This window comes from Antennarius striatus, chromosome 22 (genome assembly GCF_040054535.1).
Source record: "Antennarius striatus isolate MH-2024 chromosome 22, ASM4005453v1, whole genome shotgun sequence".
Taxonomy (NCBI): Eukaryota; Metazoa; Chordata; class Actinopteri; order Lophiiformes; family Antennariidae; genus Antennarius; species Antennarius striatus.
In genome coordinates this window covers 15645232-15666995 of record NC_090797.1, presented here as the reverse complement: position 1 = coordinate 15666995, position 21764 = coordinate 15645232, and the positions used below count along the sequence as shown (strand labels likewise).

The window sequence follows — 21764 nt, the reverse complement described above, 5'->3', positions numbered from 1 at the left end:
CCGCCTTTTCCGCTCTGATAATCTGTTACACTTTCACCAGACTTTTTCTTGAGAGAACACAGTTCATTGTGCAGGGAAATTATTCTGGGCTTACCCTGGCTGGCGTAATGGTCCCGCAGTATTTTCAAACCAGTATTTTCGACCAGCACTTTCCCTAACCCAACCCTACCCCCCAGATGACACACAACTTCACATTTCAGTGTCATCACAAAACTATAGTCCCTTACTTTCATTAAGCAAGTGTATTAATCAAATCAATGAAAGACACAAGACAGAAGTGAATGTTTTTGGCTCCAAAAATGAAAGATCAAAGATCAATGCTCACCTTGAGTTCATGTCATTGAAAGCTACAAATCAAGCCAGAAATCTTGGTGTAATTACAGACTCAGACCTGAATTTTACCAGCCACTTAAAAGCTATGACTAACTCTGCCTATTACCACCTGAAAAAACATTGCTCGTATTAAGGGGTTTCTGTCTCAACAAGACCCAGAAAAACTTGTCCATGATTTCATTTTCAGTAGGATAGATTACTGTAATGGTGTCCGTACAGGTCCACATAAATAATCAATCAGGCAGCTGCAGCTGATCCAAAATGCTACCGCCAGAGTCCTTACAAACACCAGAAAACTGGACCACATCACTCCAGTCCTGAAGTCACTACACCGGCTTCCTGTGAGTCAAAGGATAGAATTTAAAATCTTACTACTGGACTACAAATCTCTAAATGGTCTTGGACCAAAGTACATGCAACCAGACCCCTCAGGTCATCTGGGACAGGTCTACTGTGTGTTCCCAGAACCAGAACCAAACAAAGTGAAGCAGCATTTAGTTATTATGCTCCTCAGGTGTGGAACAAACTGCCTGACCACCTGAGGTCTGCTCAAACGGTCACTTCATTTAAATCAGGGCTAAAAACATTTTTGTTCACCACAGTATTTTCCTGAATCTGTTCTTTAATCATCTGCATTTTTTTCAATTGTTAGCTTTACTTTAAATATTTTAGTCTCCTGTTTAAGACTTTTTCCTTCTATTTGCTCTTTGATATTTTATTATTGAATTGTGCTATTCACATAAACTTGCCTTACCCTAATCCTAACCCAACATCACCATCTAGAAAGGATCAATGGTTTTATCAAAGCTCAACGATTAGAAACGTGTCTGATTTGAATTGTTCATTTTTTAAGGCGGGCAGCCGGAACAACCGAGAACAGACCGGTCCAGGAGCTCCTTCCGGTGTCCGGACGTCTGTCTGCATCTGTGAGGCGGATGCGTACTACGTCACTTCCTGACGTCCTACGTCAAGCCAATCCTAGGGCGGTGAGGGCGGGTCATGTCACTAGAGGGCGGGACTTGTCTGGTCTCTCTGACCAATCAGCGCGCGCGTCCACGCAGCTCCCCGGAACACGGAAGTCAGTGTGAAAAGAGCGCGTGTCTTCAAAGTGGGGCCGTTTTCCGTGGGTCGGTCTGGTCACAGTGTTTCTGCGTGGATCCACCGCGGCGTGACGTGATAAAGTCACGTGACAGAGGAGGCTGTGAACGCCGAACAGAAGGAGTCCACGGCCGGCGGACCCTTCTGCCGGAACGGATCGGTGTTTGGATCCAAACTCCTGATCAGTCCTGATCAATATCACCAGGTGAGTGTTACCTGCATACCAGCGTGACGTCATCGGATCGCATGTCTCAACCCAACCGGAAGCAACAACTACTGGGTCAGAGCTTCGAACCTTCTGTGTTCTGACCCAGGACGAGTTGGATCACATGTAGGGTTCCGACTGAACGTCTGGGTGTTCTCGTCACGTGATCCTTTCATCCCTTCTCAGGGTTTTAGAACCTTTTATCCAAATGGAGAACATTTCCATCTTTTTGTTCCTCAGTTATTCCAGATTGTGTTTATGGGTCATTCTTCTTTTTCTTTTTCTTTCGGACCGCGTTCTGATTGGCTGATTTATTTTGAACTACGCCCACCTGTGACGCAGGGAGCTGTGACGTCATCATTCAGCGTGTTCCTCCAGCACTCAGGGGTTCTGTCTGAAGACGGTGAAGCATTGGTTCAAATGAGTGTCTAATAGTCGGCCGTCACGTCCGGCTGTTTATTCACAGGCTGCCAGAACTCAGTATTAAGTCGGGTTCAGTCTAACCTGATCTCAGTCTCAACCCGGGGGGGGGTTAGTGCAGTTTTCTAACATGAGGACACCCATCACCAACATTTCACCTCTAAACCAACAAGAAAGATTTTTCCTTTAGCTTGTAGCCCATAATTTCATCCTCACCTGTATGCATTGTGTATGACACACCCAGTGGTGTAGGATCATGTTTGGTGCATTCATGAAAGGCCCCTGGAGCCAGGCCTGAGCCCGATGTGTGTGTGTTCACAGTGTGAGCATGAGTTTCTCCCCTCCTGTCGCTGGTTCCCATGGAGGCACCAGTATCCAGGAACAGAGGGAGCGCTGGGAGAGGAAACGCAACCGGACGGCCAGAGAACTGGTGCAGACGGAGCAGCGCTACTGCCAGCAGCTGGAGCTGGTCACCACGGTACGTAGCGTCGCACGACCAGACCGTTACCGTCGGAGACCGTCTGTGTGAGTCGCTCTGCAGCCGCAACAGCTCTGCTATCAGCCGATCACTCGCTTCAGGTTTTGTTCTAATCCAACCTTTACTTGATCTTACTTAGTTAAACTCTGGAAACCAATGTCTCCAAAGTCCCCAGAGAGTGTCCACCTCTGCCAACGCTGCTGTCATTACCATAAGATTCAGCTTCCAGGAGAAACAACCAAAGATGCTTCCCACTAATGTTCATTAGATACAATAACTGTAGAAATCACTGATTGTATATAAAGTACCTTTACAAGAGTCAGAAAGCACCAAGTATGAAAAGATCAACCAAATTCAAGCTAAAACCAGAGTAACAATAGTCTCTGTTACGGCTCAGTCAAACTGGATATGAGTCCAACCCCCCCAACATCAGTTAATAACATGCAGTCCTGACACTGGGTCCTGATCCACACAAGATTATTTTTTCTGTTGATTCCAGTAACCATTTCACACCAGAGTCACACCAGAGTCACACCAGAGTCACACCAGAGTCACACCAGAGTCACACCAGAGTCACACCAGAGTCACACCAGAGTCACACCAGAGTCACACCAGAGTCACACCAGAGTCACACCAGAGTCACACCAGAGTCACACCACACTCACACCAGAGTCACACCACACTCACACCAAAGCAGAGCTGGAGTCATGTCCAGATGCACATCGAAATTTCCTCAAGTCATCCTCAGCCTGGTGCTCATCCCCCGCAGACAAACAGACAGGCAGACAGACAGACAGACAGGCAGACAGACAGACAGACAGACAGACAGACAGACAGACAGACAGGCAGACAGACAGACAGACAGACAGGCAGGCAAGCAGGCAGACAGGCAGACAGGCAGACAGACAGACAGACAGACAGACAGACAGACAGACAGACAGACAGACAGGCAGGCAAGCAGGCAGACAGACAGACAGACAGACAGACAGGCAGGCAAGCAGGCAGACAGACAGACAGACAGGCAGGCAAGCAGGCAGACAGACAGACAGACAGACAGGCTCAACTGGGACTGTGTGTACAAGAAGGGGCAGAGCAGGATGTACTTCCTAAGGAGGCTGGCCTCCTTCAACATCTGTCCTAAGCTCCTTTTCATGTTCTATCAGTCCGTAGTCTCCAGTGTGCTGTCATACGCCATTGTGTGTTGGGGTGGGGGGGCCAGGAAAAGAGATATGGACCGTCTGAACAGACTCATCCGCAGAGCAGGCTCAGTGGTCGGGCTGAGCCTGGACTCTGTGGAGACGCTTCTGGAGAGCAGGACCATGTCTAAAGTTAAGGCCATCATGAACAACACCAGCCCCCCCCTACACACCACCTTCTCCCAGCAGAGAAGCACCTTCAGCGGCAGACTGCTGTCACACAGCGCCTCCACAGAGAGGCTGAGGTCCTCCTTCGTGCCCCGTGCCATCAGGGGGTACAATGACTCTCTCAGGAGGAGCGGGGGGGAGGTGGGAGGTCAGCACGGGGTTGAATGGATTTAATTTAATTTTATACTCTTTATATTTTTTAATTTTATACTGTTTATATTTTTATTTAATTTTATACTGTTTATATTTTAGTTATAGTTTAGTAGATAAGTCCTGTTAGTGCTGCATGTGTCTGTCTGTTAGTGTAATGTATGTCTTGTGGTATGTCCTGTGATGTCAGTGTTTCCTTTTCTCCTGGTGTTTATCCAGTATTTATTCGTTATGTAATGCCTGAGCAGTGGATATATACAATTTGCTCCGGGATTAATAAAGTATCTATCTATGTATCTATCTATGTATCTATCTATGTATCTATCTATCTATCTATCTATCTATCTATCTATCTATCTATCTATCTATCTATCTATCTATCTATCTATCTATCTATCTATCTATCTATCTATCTATCTCTATCTAGGCACACTGGTAGATTCATATCTTAGAATGTTCGTTAGTCGGATGTTCCTATCTTGAGGACTACCTGTATATACAAATACCTATTGATCAATCAATGACAGTGTTTCCTTACCTGAAGCCTTGAAGAGGGGACATTGAAGTATCAATATACAGTAGATACTTTGATATCCCCTCTTCCCAACTTCTGGTGAGCATCTCCTTCCACTGAGGCCATGTTGGGTTCTACGTACTAAGTTCTAGAACTCAGTGAGCCGTTGCTGTTCATGGTCGTAACTGTTCTGTCATTGATAGTTCAGGAGCTCTTTGTTCTGGGAGACTCACAGCGTCGGTTCCATAAGTGCCTCCTGAAAATCTTTAAGTCACGTCTTTTCTAAGATCTGCTGAGTTACATTAAACATTAATAATGAATTGCTGTAAATGAATAATTATAATAATATTAATACAAATGCTGCAGTGATGTCACCCTGCGCTCTCTTGTTTTTCACAGTATTTTGTGGAGATCTTGAAGGCCAAAGGAACCCTGAGGCAGGACATTAGAGAAAACATCTTCAGTTCAATTAAAGCCATTCATTCAGTGAACCAGTAAGTATCCCCTTAATAATTTAAAGGATAACTGAGCTCATGGAGATTGTGTAAAGGAGTGATGATTAGTGTTTTGTCTCTTGTGTAAGAAAGCAGTCTAAATAAACTTTTAATTTAGTGAGGGGAACCCTATCTTCTCTGCTGGCAGACATCAGTGATGTTGTGTTGAGGTGGAGGGGTGTTCCCTTTCCCCGTGGAGACATTAATGCACATCAGGGATAATTATCCCAGCAGACATCACCAGAAGAGCAGAGGTAGAACAACCATGTGTTTCCTGTCTGACCTGCTGTTGAAAGGGATGAATATGTTTAAACACTCAGAATGCAAATCAAAGTCCTGGCTTGTGGTCATGTGATCAGTTTTTCAGCCCAAACAACTGATAAGAGACTGATTCTGGTAATTTAGTGTCTGGAAGACATTTTTTAATGAAAGCTCAAACCTTGTGCTGCTAGTGAAGGTCTGTGTATCCAGGCAGAATGTGGGTGCTGATGCCTCCAGGAGAACCAGTCCTCTCATCAGCTTTGGTGGAGGTGACCAGTGCAGCTCCATACTTTGGTCCATGAAGGTCTTGAAATGAACACCCTCTGCTTCCCAAGAGAAGTCCCTGCAAACTGAGCTACTGCTCTTCCTTAAGATTGGTCACACCAGGGATTCTATTCTGCCTTCATGCTCAGTCAGTCTGTTGATACTGCTCTGGCTTTGAGCACCATCTGGATCGGGTTGGGTTAGCGGGACGTTTCTTCTTCATTTCCTTCTGCTTCATGCTGTTGAAGTTGTTCTTGTGAGAACACTTGGCAAAAGCTGCTCTCTCAGACCAATGATAAGGACAGGACGGCGTGACATCATAATTTTGAAATGTGTTGTTTGATGGTATCATCTTGGTTCTTAAAGAGGAGCAAACATTTTAAGGAGAGTATACCTTCATTTCTTAAAGTAATGACGACCACTCATTTTTCTTTAGCTGATTGGTTCTTGCCATAATATGAGTTTAACAGTTGTCCAATAAGGCTCTAAGCTGTGTATTAACCTGACTTCTGCACAACTGATGGTCGCAACCGTATTGTTAAAGCAGGAGGTTCCACTAATACACCCTGATAAGGCGTGACTGTGAAGTGAAAGCCATTTCAGGTGACGACCTCTTGAAGCTCATTGAGAGAATGCCCAGAATGTGTGAAGCAGTGATCAGAGCAAAGGGTTGCTACTCACAAGAAACTGGAATATAAAATGTTTTTTCAGTTATTTCTTCTTTTTTTGTTAAATACATAACTCCACATGTGGTCATTCTGCCTACAATATAAATAGTCATGAAAATAAAGAAAACACATTGAATGAGAAGGTGTGTCCAAACTTTTGGCCAATACTGTATGTTTCGCTGTTACCTGGTAACAAAAACCCTGCAGTACACATGTAAGCCAGAATCAGATCCATGCCATGACCAGCTGCAGCGAGTCGTCGGCTACCTTTGACTGGGATTCCATTAGCAGACTAAATAACGAGCGGCGCATGTTCCCCAGACTCTAATCCTCTGCAGACTAACAGGCCTCCTTGTTGAGTGTGCCACAATGAAGACTGAAGTATGAATTATGTAGCTTGATGTATTGGATAAATGGTTCCGCCGTTCCCATACATCTTCATTACGAGCCCCTTATTGAATCAATGGTTGAAAACATAACGGCAAGCACTCCATTTAAAAAACGCTCCATGGAGACAGTGTGTTAGCGCTGCGCTGATTTACCACTGCCACGCGATTGATTAGAGATTGTCCCCTATTCCTTTCACTTTATTTCACACTGACATCTGCTATAGGTTGAATAACTATGTGACAGTGCTGAGCATTATTGATGGGAGCAGTGGTGATGGTTTTCTCCCGTAGATGGGTATGTAGTGGACTTAGGCTGCGTTCAGACTGCAGGCATATCGGATTCCAATCACATTTCCTTCCATATCCGATTTTTAGTCTGACCATCCACACTGTTTTTAGCAAGTGTTCAAATGGGATCTTACTTGGTTCGGACTGGGCCACATGATTGGCCGATCTGACAGGTTGCCCTAGCAACGACGACAGTGTTTGTCTTAATGTCGTCGTTCCATGTGAAGGCACGTTCAGGATGCACACTGCTGCTTCAGGCAGAAGGTTCACGCCCCACAGATGGGTCGTCAGTGGTTCTTCTTATTTATTTAGAAACTGTGTTGCTGTGTGGACTGGAACCGCTATCACAGGTGAACAAAATGAAGTCCGCCCAAAAGCCTACTCATGAGAACCAGGTGTTGTTGTGGTTTCTGAAGAAACGTGAGTCGACCATATCCCTTCACATGCACATGTACAGAAAAAGGCTAGCTTAGCCAAGGAGCTAACACTGGGTTTAGTTCACAGTCTATGTTAAACAGTTTGAAGGTTTGGCGTCTTCTGTGGAATAGGAACAAAAAGCCCAACAACCTTCACACACAAGTTTCATTGTTCATCCAGAAACTGAGGTTGGGCATGGAAACAAGGTTCTGAATCACACTTCAAATCAGATTGTTCAGAAAGGAGAAATAAAACAACAGCATTTCCTTGGGCTGTAAACACAAATAAACACGCAGTATTATGGATTACAAGGCAACATGGCTGAACAGCCCTAACACACATGGAGAGTCAGTCCACCTTGCATTTTTTACTCAAAATATTACAAAACTTCATATAATTGTCAAAAATAACTAGTTTGTAGTTTTCATAAAACTAATTTTTTAGTTTTATGAAATAATGGTTGGTTCCTTGGTTGGTTGGTTCTTTAGTTGGTTGGTTGGTTGGTTGGTTGGTCAATCAAAACCCTGCCTTCTGACCTTCTAACCCTGCCACCTTGGCGTGTTAAGTGAAGGCTTTTCTTGTACATAGTGAACTCACAGCAGGTTTTTTGAACATGAGATTTCAAGCTGACATTTTGTCTCGCGTGGTTCAGCAGCACGTCAAAATTAAGTTATAAGGTAAATAAATGGACAGATAGATATCTACTTTATTAATCCCGGAGGAAATTGCACAAATGAACAGATATTAATTATTATTCATATCATTATGTTACAAATAATACACAAAATTATTCCACAGGTTGGAATTTGCATTTCTTATTTTTTATCAATTCATTTGTGCTGCTGTTGTGTTGCTATGGTGATGTTATAAGGGCCACCGGCATGCTGGGTACTATTACAGGACGGTTTAAAGAATGCTCGTGTGTTTTACTTTATTTTATCATTGCTAAGGCATCATGCCTGACATAGTTGTAGTTTTCTTTGGACACATGCAAAGGTCTACACTGTAGATAATGGTATTTACTTCCTGACCGGCTGCAGGCGTGTCATAATCAGCTCTTTCTGAAAGTGTGAACTGTTCAGAAGGTGAATGCTTTTATTTTAGAGGACTTTAGAAACCTGGACGACATGCTAGCGTTTTTCACAAGCACTGGTTACATCCCGCAAAGCGGTGATGTAATTGTCAGTGTTTGTGTGTCTGTCCGCTGGTCCACCAAATATCTTCGCAACCTTTGCAGATAGAAATATGAAACAAAAACAACATTACAGTGAAACCTCTACTTACGAATGTCTCCACTTACGAAATTTATCAGCAGGAAAATATTAACTCTCCTTACGAAAGAAATTTCGACTTACGTAATGTAAAAACAGTATCGGCTGTTACTTGAATAAAAACAAAGTATCGGCTGATACCCGAATCTCCCACAGGTTCCTGAACGCAACATTCTCATAGCTGCTCTGCCATTGGCTATTACCTAGCATCCTGGTATCCCATTGGCTCAGAGGGACCTCTGTGTGGAGCTAGATAGGTGTCTATGCAGCGTCCTCGTCATTCGGCCCTCGACCAATGAGGTGTTCTGATAGTTTTAAGTAAATATATTAACTTTTAGAGTATTCACTATGGACCCCAAGAAAGTGACGGAGAAAAGAGGAAAAGAAAAGACGAAGAAAAGAGTTTTTTTGTCCGTACAAACAAATCAAGAGATGATAGAAAAGCATGAAAAACGGATGCGTTTGGTTGATCTCACCAAAGAATATGTCCGTAATGCATCTACAATCACCACGTTATTAAAACAAAAGGAAGTTTAAGGAGTTTAAGGCGTCGCGTGGGTGGTTGGAGAAGTTCAGAAGGAGGACTGGAATTCACTCTGTTGTTCATGGTGGGGCAAGAGGGCATGAACCAAAGAGGGCAAAAAACAATGAGGACAGCAGTTAAAAGGTAAATGACCATCATTATTATTCTTTATTCTTTGTTTTTTACATTATACACAACTCTCATTTATTGTGTAATAATCTAATCGTAACATGTATTTGTTACATGTTTTGATGCATTTTTATGCTTTACAAAACATGTCAGAATTTTTGTGGGCTTGGAACGGATTAGGGCATTCGCATGGAACACGCGTCTCTACTTACAAAATTTTCTACTTAATGTAGAAAACCAATTAATTTCATAAGTAGAGGTACCACTTTACTAGGGCGGCAAAAGGGATGAAAATGAGATGACCTTGACCTTGACAAAACTAGGTCAAGGTCAAATTCCAACTTCTGTACACTTAGGAACTGGATAAGACAGAAAGATGGGGGAGAAGGCCAGTACATAGATCAAACCTGATGCTTTGATCTATGAAAGTAAGTCAGGATAAAATTTTGATTTCAGAGGTGTCACAGGAGGTTGCAGTCTCTGATTACCTTGGTTTTAGTTACATCCTGCAAAGGGGATGTTGTGGAGGTTCGCAGGATCGAGGCGAGGGTACGGGTGAGTTCAGTGTCTTTATTCACAAGACAGCTCTCCCAAGTGTCCACTACATTCATTCATTCATCTTCTGCTGCTTCATCCGCCGTAGCGGGTCACAGGGAGGTGGAGCCTATCTCAGCTGTCTCAGGGCGTGAGGCGGGGGACACTCCGGGCACGACGCCAGTGTACCGCGGAGCCAAACCCAAAGAAGGACAACCATGCACACACACACACTCACTCCTACGGGCAATTTGGGACCGGCCAATCAACCTGAAGCGCATGCTTTTGGAGGTGGAGGAAGCCGGAGAACCCGGAGAGAACCCACGCAGACACGGGGAGAGCATGAGAACTCCGCACAGAGCGGGACTCAAACCTGGACCCGCCGTGTTGTGAGGCGGCAGCGCTAACCACTGCGCCACTGCGCCGCCCTTTGTGTGTCCACTACAATGTGTTGTAATTGTCAGTGTTTGTGTGTCTGTCCGTCCGTCCATCCATCGTCTGTTCGTTAGTCCACCAAATATCTTCACAACCGTTGCAGACAGAACGATGAAACAAAAAGCACATTACTCGGGCAGCAAAGGGGATGAAAATGAGATGATGACCTTGACCTTGAAAAAACTAGGTTAAGGTCAAATTTCAACACTCAGGATAGATCAGAGCACTAGCTTTGATCTATCCTGAGATACTTTTTGCTCATATCTCGGGAACCGCATAGGATAGAAACACGAAACAAAAGGCGTTATATTCAGGGAGGCAGGGGGATGAAAATTAGATCACAAACACGTCCTTGAAAAGTTAGGTCAAGATCACATTTTAAATTTTATACCTTTTTATGTACAGATCTATGAAACCTCATGACAAATACAATGCACCAGTTACATGTTGGATCATGGGTCTTTTATTAAATGACCCTGTGGTAACTGCTGTCTTGGTCTCGACGTGCATTGGTTGTATTATTGCTTCAGAGAATTGTTTCCTGCCTGATCCTACTTCATTTCTAGGCGAGTGCTTTGCTCCTTCACCTTTTCCAGTGATTTGAGTGGCTTACACTACTGCCACTGGTACACAGAACATTTGACATGAACATGGGATAAGGTTACACCTGAGACTTTCATTTCAGGCTTTCTACTTTAAAGAGTTGCTGTGTTTAAATCCACTTTGCTGAAGTGAACTTTTTAAACTTGTCTTTTAAGCCGTCATGTCATTTTTCTCATGTGTTTGCCACTACAGTAAGTCCTGGAATTCCGGGGCAAACTTGTTAAACAAAGTTGTTCAGTGTACCTGTTGTGTTTGCTTTACTGGATGTCTAATGCTAGCCACCAGGGGGCTTGCATCCAGGACGTACCTCATTTAAGAGAACCTGCAGCTTCAGTTGGAGTTTCCGTCACTTGATTCAAAATGAGCTTGTTGTTGATGGTCTGTAAACCCCTCCATACTACAAGCGCAAGTGTTGGTTAACATTTTCTTCACTTGTTAAGACTAGACAGTTTGACATTAAAAGGCTCACTGAAAGAAGGAGTAGTGCCCACTAATGTATCTAAATACAACTGAGATGAGTGGTACAAAAAATGAATGTGAGAGTTACATGAGGAACAGGAAACACAAAGGCACTGTTACGTTCACTCTAAGAAGGGGAGTCAGGCTGAGCAGATAGCAGCCCAGTTATCCCAGCTGGAAACAACCACCAACAATCAGCAAACCCAGGAAGGAGCAGCCAGTGAACCCAGTAAGGAGCGGTCAGTGAAGCCAGTAAGGAGCGGTCAGTGAAGCCAGTAAGGAGCATCCAGTGAACCCAGTAAGGAGCATCCAGTGAACCCAGTAAGGAGCGGTCAGTGAAGCCAGTAAGGAGCGGTCAGTGAAGCCAGTAAGGAGCATCCAGTGAACCCAGTAAGGACCATCCAGTGAGCCCAGTAAGGAGCCTTCAGTGAACCCAGTAAGGAGTGTTCAGTGAATCCAGTGAATCCAGTGAGGAGCATCCAGTCTGGACTGTGTGCGTGGGAGGTGGGGGCGTGGGGGGTCATAGTTAGGACAGGTGTAGTTTGAGATGAAACAGCGCTGACAGACTTCACTATGAATCACATGGTATGCTGGACGGTAACAACACAGTCCTGTTATTTCCTTGTTTTCCGATCAGTAGCGATCTTTCTTTATTTAGTAAACGGTATACATGTGAGGCTGATGCCCACTCTGTGTTTTTACACTTGGTATTCCTCTGTTCAAGCCTGCCTTAAACGAAGGCGCCTCAGCTGGAATTGTTTTGTTGAGGTTGTATCCACTCTAATGTCACAACTGCTCGGAATTAATGTGAATTAACGCGATGCGCGTGGAATGTTGATGTCCTCGCCGTCTTGCTGCTGATGGCCTGACAATTTAATTGCTGTGAAAAAGTAAGCATAAAAAATGTAATCCATAATTTCATATTTATAATAATAGCCTCTGGCAGTGAGCGGGGAAAAAGCGGAAACACAGTTTTAGCCGCCCTTTGCCCTCGTTAGAACTCTCCTGCCTGCTCCTGCATCTCCTGATTATGAACAGAGGCTACCTTGGTGCACAACTTCATTAAAATCTATTTAAATCAACTTCAACAGCAAAGTGCTCCTTCTTCCAGCGTTCGAACAGAAGTCTCTGGGAACATCATTAAGGAGGTGTGTGTGTGTGTGTGTGTGTGTGTGTGTGTGTGTGTGTTTCCTCTAAGTTTGGATAACAAGCTCTTTCACAAGTGTCAACACCCCCACCAGTCGTGTCCGTGTTGCTGTAATGTGCTTGACAGGCTGAGCTCCTGCGTTCTTTCTGCCTTGATCAAGATGTTTTGTTCCTGAGTTCAGCGGGCGTGTTCTCACTACAAAGTGGCCCATGGTGCCCTGAAGGTAGACCCACTGTCTGGGTCCCAGCAGATACATCACCCACTGAGAGAGGCCTTTCAATTACACCCAGTGCTCACCTTCTAAACAACCCATTAACATAAAGCGACCCTCTGAACTATGATCAACCTCCTCACTCTTTTGCACCGAGGCCTCATATGTGTTATTACCTCTTTGAGCGTCGTGTGTCCCCAGATGGAGGACCAGTAACTCGACATCCAGTACAGTTCCTATGGAGGTTCAGTGTCTACTTAGGGGTAGAAGCTGCACCAAAAGCAGGGCACACACACACACACACGTGTGTTTCATTGTTACCGCATCTACATCGTGTTTCACTCAGGTGTGTTCTCACGTCACACTGTAGAACAGCTTTTATGGTAAACGGTCACCTTGACGACTGTTGTGCTGTAGCCTCTTCCTGCCCTGACCGACCACTCAACACTTCACTAACCATAACCAGCATTCAGTCTCACGCATGTTGGTACAGTGGTGGTGATCACACCCCACCAGTCGTCACCTGCTCACTGAGTGTGACTCATTTACACAACAGCGCAGCAGATACCTGGTGGTTAAACCACCAGTGTGTGTGTTCTGTGAGAGCTCACAGCCGTCTGAAACACACTGCTCTGACTATCTGGACGATGCCCACACAGACTGGTTCATTACACACCATTTTTACCTGAAGAGCAGCTTGAAGTACAAATATTCATCTGAAAAACTAAACACCTCAAACTGGATGACATAAACTTTCAGCTCCTGCAGCTTACAGCAGCTAATTATTCATACCTATAATTAGAATATTAGATAAAGGGATTTGCGGATCAGATTTTGCTTTGAATTGTTACAATACTTTTTTCTTTTACAGATCTCTGCTAGTGAATTTGGAGAATGGCTTCTTTGGCCGAGGCTTCGACCTGTTCTGTCCACATCTGCACCACTACAACAAATACGTGGATAACATCTACGATGCAAACAAAGTGCTTGGGGTAAGTGTAATGGACACAATACAGTTATCAATCAATCAAGTTTTATTTATATAGCGGTCAATCATGGTAACAGACATTTCATAGCGCTTTAACAGACAGACAAACCCAACTGAACCCTCCAGAGCATAAGCGACAGTGGTGGGGAAAAACTCCCTCATTGAGGAAGAAACTCCGGGCAGGACCCAGACCCTTTTTTAGGCGGCCATCTGCCTTGACCTTTTAGGTGGAAAATAAATAAAAGGAAGATAAGAACAGGGTCAGAGACAGAGAGAGAGTCAGATAGACCAGATAGAGTCAGCGTCTTTATGGTTATAGTTAGACCATTGGGGTTTTTGTCTTCAATACATGTTCCCCATCATGTAGTTGGTAAATCCAAGGCACAATTACAGCTGCATTGATGACTGTATGGTGGAAGGAGGAAGAAAGGCAGCAGGACCCCAGCAGATGGATAGATGAGGGGTGGTACTGGTGGGCTTGGAGGAGCAGGTCCACAGAGGATGGTGGATGAGGGGTGGAGCAGTATGGTGGCCCGGAGGAAGGCAGCAGGATCCCAGCTGATGATTAGATGAAGGAATGGGAAGAGCAGGTCCACAGCGGATGGGTGGATGAAGGGTGAACCCCGGAAAACCTGAAAGGACATAGAGAATAGAGACTCCAGGGGAGAAGTTGAGTTAGTAGGGTGTGATTGGAGACTTGGAGAGTGAGGTCGGAGAGGAGGAGTAACAGATGGTCACACCTGTGTCTCTCTCTCCTGTGCATTTCACAGTATTTTTGTGATGCTGGCTGTGACTAGACTTCAGTAAGCCCTTTGGGGGAAAACGGGCCAGCCTGTTCTAAAATTAATAGAATTTATTGTGAACGCTGACACAATCATTTCTCCTGCTGTCAGTAATACCTCAATACCTCGATAACCCTTTAACGTATCTGTTGTATAACACGACTGAACTGGTCGAACTGGTAGACACACACTTTACCAATGTCCAACATATTGTTTTAGTTTGCTGTCAACTGCTGAGCCATTAGCTGACTCAGGATGTTTTCCAGTCACTGTTGTTAGTGCATAACTACATCATCCTCGTGTTGATGATGTCATCAACTCACATGGATGTCTCGTACATGAAGTCAACCTGTGTGGTATATCTGCCCTCCTTTATATTTGAATAAGCTCACTTGAAAACCTCACGGTGTCACTTTGTAACTCCGCCCACTACCGCCCAACCAATCACGGTGCCCACACGTTGATGAACATGATTGACAGTTGGATATTTGTTCGTCTGTTTCTTTCTTTATGAGTCATTAAGTTTATTTATTCATTCATTCACGTTCCTCGCCAAAGACGCCGGCGCCAGTTCCGGGTCAGACCGGGATGCGCTGCCCCCTGGTGGAGAACTCTGTGATGGGTGCGCTTGGTTTATAATATCAATACATTTGTTTTCATATGTTTGGTATGAAGTCTGACATTGTTTTATCGTGGAATTTCCACGGGTTCCCGCTAGTTATTATATAAAGTTAGGCTTTTGTGAGACAGCTGAACGTGTCCTTTAGGAGGTTGTTGTGGACTGTAGTGAAAGAGGACATGAAGGTAGTTGGTGTGAGAGAAGAGGATGCAGAAGACAGGGTTAGATGGAGGCAACTGATTCGCTGTGGAGACCCCTGAAGGGAAAAGCCCAGAGGAGGAGAAGAAGAAGGAGGTTGTTGTGGACATTAAAACATTTGTTCTGGGTCTGATGCTGGTTGGATGTGTTCCACAGCCAGACCAGAAGATCATCGAACCTGTTGACATAACGGAAAATTTCTACTTTTATCCTTTTTGACATGGCCAAAATGTCCCTGTCCAAGGAGCTGTCGCGGTCCTTTGACTGACGTTCACTGCTCGGTGGCCAGAGGTCAGGCCTCATGCGGTGAAGACGCTTCCAGCTGATGCTTACAGAGCACTTAGGCTGTGTTCAGACTGCAGGCATATCGGATACCAATCAGATTTCCTTCCACATCAGATTTTTAGGGCTGACTGTTCACACTGTTTTTAGCAAGTGTCCAAATGTGATCTGGCTCTGTTCAGACTGGGCCACATTATTGGCCGATCTGACAGGTTGCCGTAACAACGACGTCGGTGTGGAGGCGTCGTTCAGTGTAATGTAATGTGTGAGGTCATATAATTGCGACAGCGGCAACAACAACAACAATGACGACGACATAAGTTTTGTTACCTTTGCGATATCACTCTCTGGTCGAGGTGGATAAAATCTATGACACACCAGATATTGTCAGCCTCGTCTTCCATTTTTCACCGCTCCGTAATGCGACCCTCTTCCTTCTGGCACCTTGTTCTCACGTCGTTGATATGAAGTCACGGTCCGCCATATCCGATCTGAGTGTTTGGAGCTGTTCAGACTGAGACGCATCTGTCCATATCCGATACGAAACCACCTCCCTAATGTGGTTTCAATCCATCACGCAAAAATCAGATATCATGTGGTATGGGACTGTTCAGACCACAAAGAGTTATCCGATATCAATCTGGATGTGCTAAAAACTGGACATAGGCGACCAGTCTGAGCAAGGCCTCACAGACTGGTAGAGCAGAATGACATTTTCAGGACTGGACATAATTTAAACCACTGATGCCTTACAGGAAATCAGCGTTGGACAATCCCGTTGTAGAGGTGCAGTAACATAAAGCATTGACCCACTAGATTGAATTCACTCAGTCTTGTAAATTTAAAACAGAAGACCACTCGACTACTGGCCGTGTCACATTTACCTGCTTGGCAGGGCGTGTCCCTGACTGACAGAGACACTTACCGGTAGTCCTCAGCATACGAACATAACCGGTTCAGAGAGGTTGTTCCTTTCTCTTGTCTTAAGAAAGCCTCTCTGCTACCACAGTAACTTGAGGACTTCCTGTATAGTTTAAACATTTAATGGGATTGCAGTTAAACTGATGATGGTACTGGGAGCAGGTCGTCCACCCACGTCACTGAACTTATCTGCTAAATGCTCTGAAGTACATGAGTGTGACTCTGGACACACATCATGTATACTTTACTGCTGCGCACACACACACACACACACACACAAACACACACACACACACACACACACACACACACACACACACACACACACACACACACACACACACTGACAAATCAGTGAATTGGGTGAAGAATGCATATTTTCCTCCTAAATGGTGACACAAACACATGATGACATGTTGTGCAGATGCATATTTAATGAAGCGCTCATCTCCCCTTACACTCCACTTTCCAGACCCCGAGCTGGTCGTCCAGCATAATGAGTGACAATAAGAATGTCTTCAGGTTTGAATGCATTCCACGTTGTAATGGACTCTGAGCAGGATCATGGCTCGTGTTGATTCAGACCTTCATAGTTTTACCTGTTTGGCTGGGAACTGTTTCTATCCATTTTAGAATTCCACTTCAGTATTTTTAACAAGTCATTTTAGATGAGAAGTGTGCATCACAGTAACAGAACATGGGTTCATATTTTATCTGAACTGGTGCAATCTGATCCCAGTCACTAGATTAATCAAGTGGTGACATGAAACATGAATGGGGTGCTCCATATTTCTCATTTGCAGAAACCACGCCATCATCATTAAACTATTAATAAACTCCTGGATGGATGTTTCAGCTAGTGCCGTTTAACTTTAGCTGCTGTGATCGAATGTATGTCCTAAATGAACACGTTGGCATGGGATGGATGCTCTCTGTGATGACAGCACACATTACACCACTGATGTACATGATGTATGGGTACAGTTCATCAAACTGAACCAATATGTACCCATTCAGAAATTTAAAAAATGCAAAAATACCCATTGTGAACCTGTGGGCTTGGTTGAATGAGTGTGTGTGACGACAGCCAACCGATTGGAGGATCGCAGTGTGGATGAGACGCACCAAAGTAAAAACAATTCAAGGTTAGACTCTTTATGAGGGACAATCACACTTTCATATCCTGTCTATATATTTTGGACCAAGTAATGGAGATAAGAATCAATGAGAATGTTTCCAGGTATCTGTGTCAGCACACATTATTGATAGAATCCAGTTGATACCCATCCCTTGTAAATGTGTAGATGAAAATAACTTGAAAATGATTTTTGTGTTATCTTAGATCCAGCTGAAGAAAAACAAGGCCTTCAGGCGCTTCAAGAAACTACAGGAAGCCCGACCGCAGTTTGACAACTGGAAGCTGGAAGACTTGCTTCAACTTCCTGTTCAGCGGATTGACCAGTAAGAATGTCTGATCTTTTCCTCAACACTCACATCGTCAAACACACTCAATACCGATGTGTTTGAACTACGTCCCATGAAGTGTTCTCAGTTGAGTAACAACGGTACAGATCTTTAGTTATGAGATCTTAGGTTCAACTTGTTTAACTCAGGACTGGTTGCTTTGCTTGATGCTGATAACTGAATGTATTATTACCGTCTTATTACCACAATATCACAGTATACTATTATTATTCTTCTATTGTCATTGGTTTTAATATCATTTGTATTAGTGTTAGTTACAATCTAAGGAATTAATGGATCAATCAACTTTTATATGTAAAGCACTTAATCACGTCAACAGACATTTCAATGAAAAGTTGTTTTTTTGCTTGGTTGTAGAAACACTTTATTAAAGTGTAGCCATGACACTTTTTTAAGAAGAAAGTATGACTTAAAAGTTTTAAATTCTAATTTTCATTAATGTTAGAGTTTATCAGCTTTGATTTCATTGAAATAATTTACAATCTTTTTTGTACTTTTATGCTGGAGTTCTTTATGAAAACGTATTTAGCTCAGTGTTCCGAGGTGTGTCCACGTGTTTGCGTTGCTGTTCCACCATGGAGAACGTGGTTCTGGACGGGTCACAGATTTCATGCTTCAGTTGTGTTTTCCCTTTAGTTGTTTTACTTTCCCTATTCAGCTGCTGCCCTGCAGTCTATCGTCTGTGTGACACATGTAATTACTATGTTATGTAGCATCATGGAAGTTGTCAGACTATCTCCAATCTGTCATGAATCTTGTTTGTTAGTTTGTTAGCTTTTACTTTCGTGCGGTCTTGATCTTTTTTGTTAATTAGCAGAACAAGAGGAGAAATTGACTGTAAACATGCTTTCTATTGCAGCAGATATCGTGGTTTATCAAGCTGCTTGGTTATATTATTTTAATTAGTCCCCTCTCATCTTCTCAGCGCTTCAGAAGGATCGCTGAACTCACACAATGCTCCATCCATCACACAAGTTGTCTCTGAGACGAGGTCGGCCTTTACATCAACGTCTGACAAACGTCAGCCTATATCTTATTTATTCATTTTCTCACTGTTCAAATGATTCTGGGACAATATGGGATGCTGGAATAACAGGAAAACAGCGGGATCCAACAATCAAAAACTGTCTCTCTTGATAAGGAAAATCAAAACATGGAATTCACATCAGTAATCTCATTCCAACAGTCATTACAAATTCAACATTTTGTGCCTCATCAAAGGTTCTACTTTTGTACCTCATTTTGTACCTGAGGAAGAAACTCAGGTACAAAATGATAATGTACCTCATCAAGCCAGGGTCCGGAGGGAGTCTGGTTTGGGGACCAAAGGATTTCATCTCTGCTTTTTGCAGATGATGTTGTCCTGTTGGCCTCATCAAACCTGGTCCTTCAGCTGCACTGGGACGGTTTGCAGCTGACTGTGATGCAATGGGACGAGGATCAGCACCTCTAAATACGAGGCCTTGGTTCTGGACCAGAAAAGGGTGGGTGTGGGTGTGTTTATGAGTCACAAAATGTATACAGTTATTCATTCATTCACGTAAAATGTAGAAATCAATGTTCAGGTAGTAAAGTAATATAGAAGGAAGATGCACTAGCATACACGACATCACCGTGTCTCAATGCATTTAGTGTTTGATTTTGTGTGGATGTTTTGTCATGAACCATTACAATAATGAAAACATTCTAAAAATTGGGAAGCACTGATCATAGAAGCCTTTGTCAAATAAGTAATAAATAATTGAAATTAGGAAAGCAATGCGTGCTCATTTCCTTTGATGTGACATCAGGCTATGAATGAGTTCCGTGCTCTGGCATCAGTGTTGGTGGTGTGTTAGAACCAGGGATGACAACTGGCCCAGCGTTATTAAAGAGGTTATAATTTATTTATACCGTGTGACGAGGTGGCCAGCAGTGGGACTGACCATCTCTGAATAATATTCAAATTCTCCCGACTCTGTATAATGAGTTGTTTTTGTGTGGAATGCATTAGGACGTCCACATAAACACAGTCTGTGGGTCACTGCTAATGTTCTGGAGGTTTGTGTACAAGGGTGGAGGCTTTGTTTACTCTCTGTAACCAATAGAGATGATCCCTGGTCTCATGTCGGCAGGCTGACCACTGTGTTTGACTGACACTTAATCAGTGACCCTCAGTCTTTTTGCTGCGTTTCCCATCATTGTCATTGATTGGTCTGTTGCGCTCATGAAACAGGAGACTCAGAAGACGTGTAACTGTGTGATGATTTTAAGTGGCACAGCTCAATAATCATCTGTGGCTGGTGCCTCACCCCGCTCTGCCTCCATAGCTGGGAATAGCAGGAAATTGTTGTCACTTATCACCATTCAAGGATGATGGATGGTGAGTCAGGCCTGGCGTGAGGACACTTAAGTTGCTGCTGAGGGAGGAATAAATTCATTGCTTTTATTAAGTGGCATTCACTAGAGCCGGCTGGAGCAGCCATCAGTGTCATCCCCACTGGGATCACCATTATGACATTGATGGGGTCCCCGGTTGATTTTGGCAGTGAATAGAAGCCCTCTCTGCTGTATTGCCAGTATTTGTGTCCATAATGGAGTTGCAGCTCTCACTGAGAAGGCAGTAATTGGAGGCCTTTGAATGTAGAGCATTTGCTCTCAGATGAGCACAATTTAATGTATCAAGGAAACTGGCCAGAGGTTAGCGCACTGCAGAGCATGGTCTGTATAGCGGCTGTATAACTGTTGTCAACACCATGACGACCAGTGACGTGTGCTTGATTTTGTTATTTAGGTTTCACAGTCAACATTTTAAAATGGCTGCTTTTGGTGTTCAGGTGTAATAAGATATTTCTATTATCTTCAAGACCATTTTGTTTCTGTAACAGAAAGTAAGTTCTACTGAAGACGTGTAGAAAGATGGAGAGTTTTATGAGGGACTTGATGATCTGCAGTATTAGGTTGAGGATCCGTGTGACATTATCTCTGCTATGAGCTGGGAATCATGCATTTCCAGCTGATTGACTGTACCTGTTTCAAGTCACATCACCATCCTTCTGTTGATCAGGGTAGTGTGAACTAATTTAGTTCAGGTCTAAACTCATTACAGACACAAACGGACCAAACACCAGTGGAGAATTGGCTCTTGAATATCCTAGTCAGCTGAAATACACGAGCAACAAAGTGTTTTTATTCAGTGTTCCTCCCAGATTTAAATACTGGAGTACCTTGAGATACAAGTTTGTCGTTCCATGACTGAGCTCCTAAGTCAAACTACTGTATTTTCCAGACTGCAAGTTGAATGGCTTGGCTGTTCCTGCGAATTATACTCAGATGTGACGTATACAGTATATTAAAATATATAATTTTATATGTTTGTTATTTTTACACTGACAGGCGCAATTGGGCGCTCTAGGTTTGTCAGTATCTACTTCTCCTATTACTCCTGCACAACTGAAAATTTTAAATTTAAACATCAACTTATGAAGACAACTGAGAAAAACTGAACACAAAGGCCCCCAAAAGAAAGTAAATTGTGCAGATAATAAGCTGCAAGTAGTGAAACATGCAGCTGAAAATAGTAATTGAGCAGCAGTAAGTAGTCGTCTGAATAACTGTTAATGTCACTTCTGGTTTGGTTGATGAGCGAAGGCTGGCGCAGTTTGCTGCCTCTGCTTCTCGGTCAACTTAACTTTAAACTTCCTAAACTATTTTATGGTTTTATGATCGAATTGGACCCTACAGCTGCTAACGCTGGGGTGCTTTTGTGATGCGCCTGCACTCACTCACTGGAATATATTTATGATCTGACCGTAAGATAAACTCTGGTTGACTGAGACACGGCAACAGCCTTAC

At 43.7% G+C, this 21764-nt stretch overlaps 1 protein-coding gene across 3 annotated transcripts in view; it reads left to right on the top strand.

The window, feature by feature from the left end:
* The first annotated feature begins 1438 nt into the window (after window positions 1–1438).
* arhgef39 (Rho guanine nucleotide exchange factor (GEF) 39) overlaps window positions 1439–21764 on the top strand; it is a 59016-nt gene continuing 38690 nt past the window's right edge. For all 3 annotated transcript variants that reach the window (XM_068306994.1, XM_068306993.1, XM_068306992.1), the window contains exons 1-5: window positions 1439–1636; window positions 2378–2534; window positions 4962–5056; window positions 13527–13647; window positions 17788–17906. In XM_068306994.1, the coding sequence (XP_068163095.1) occupies window positions 2385–2534; window positions 4962–5056; window positions 13527–13647; window positions 17788–17906 (485 nt within the window). In that variant the 5' untranslated portion in view covers window positions 1439–1636; window positions 2378–2384. The remainder of the gene's footprint in view (window positions 1637–2377; window positions 2535–4961; window positions 5057–13526; window positions 13648–17787; window positions 17907–21764) is intronic.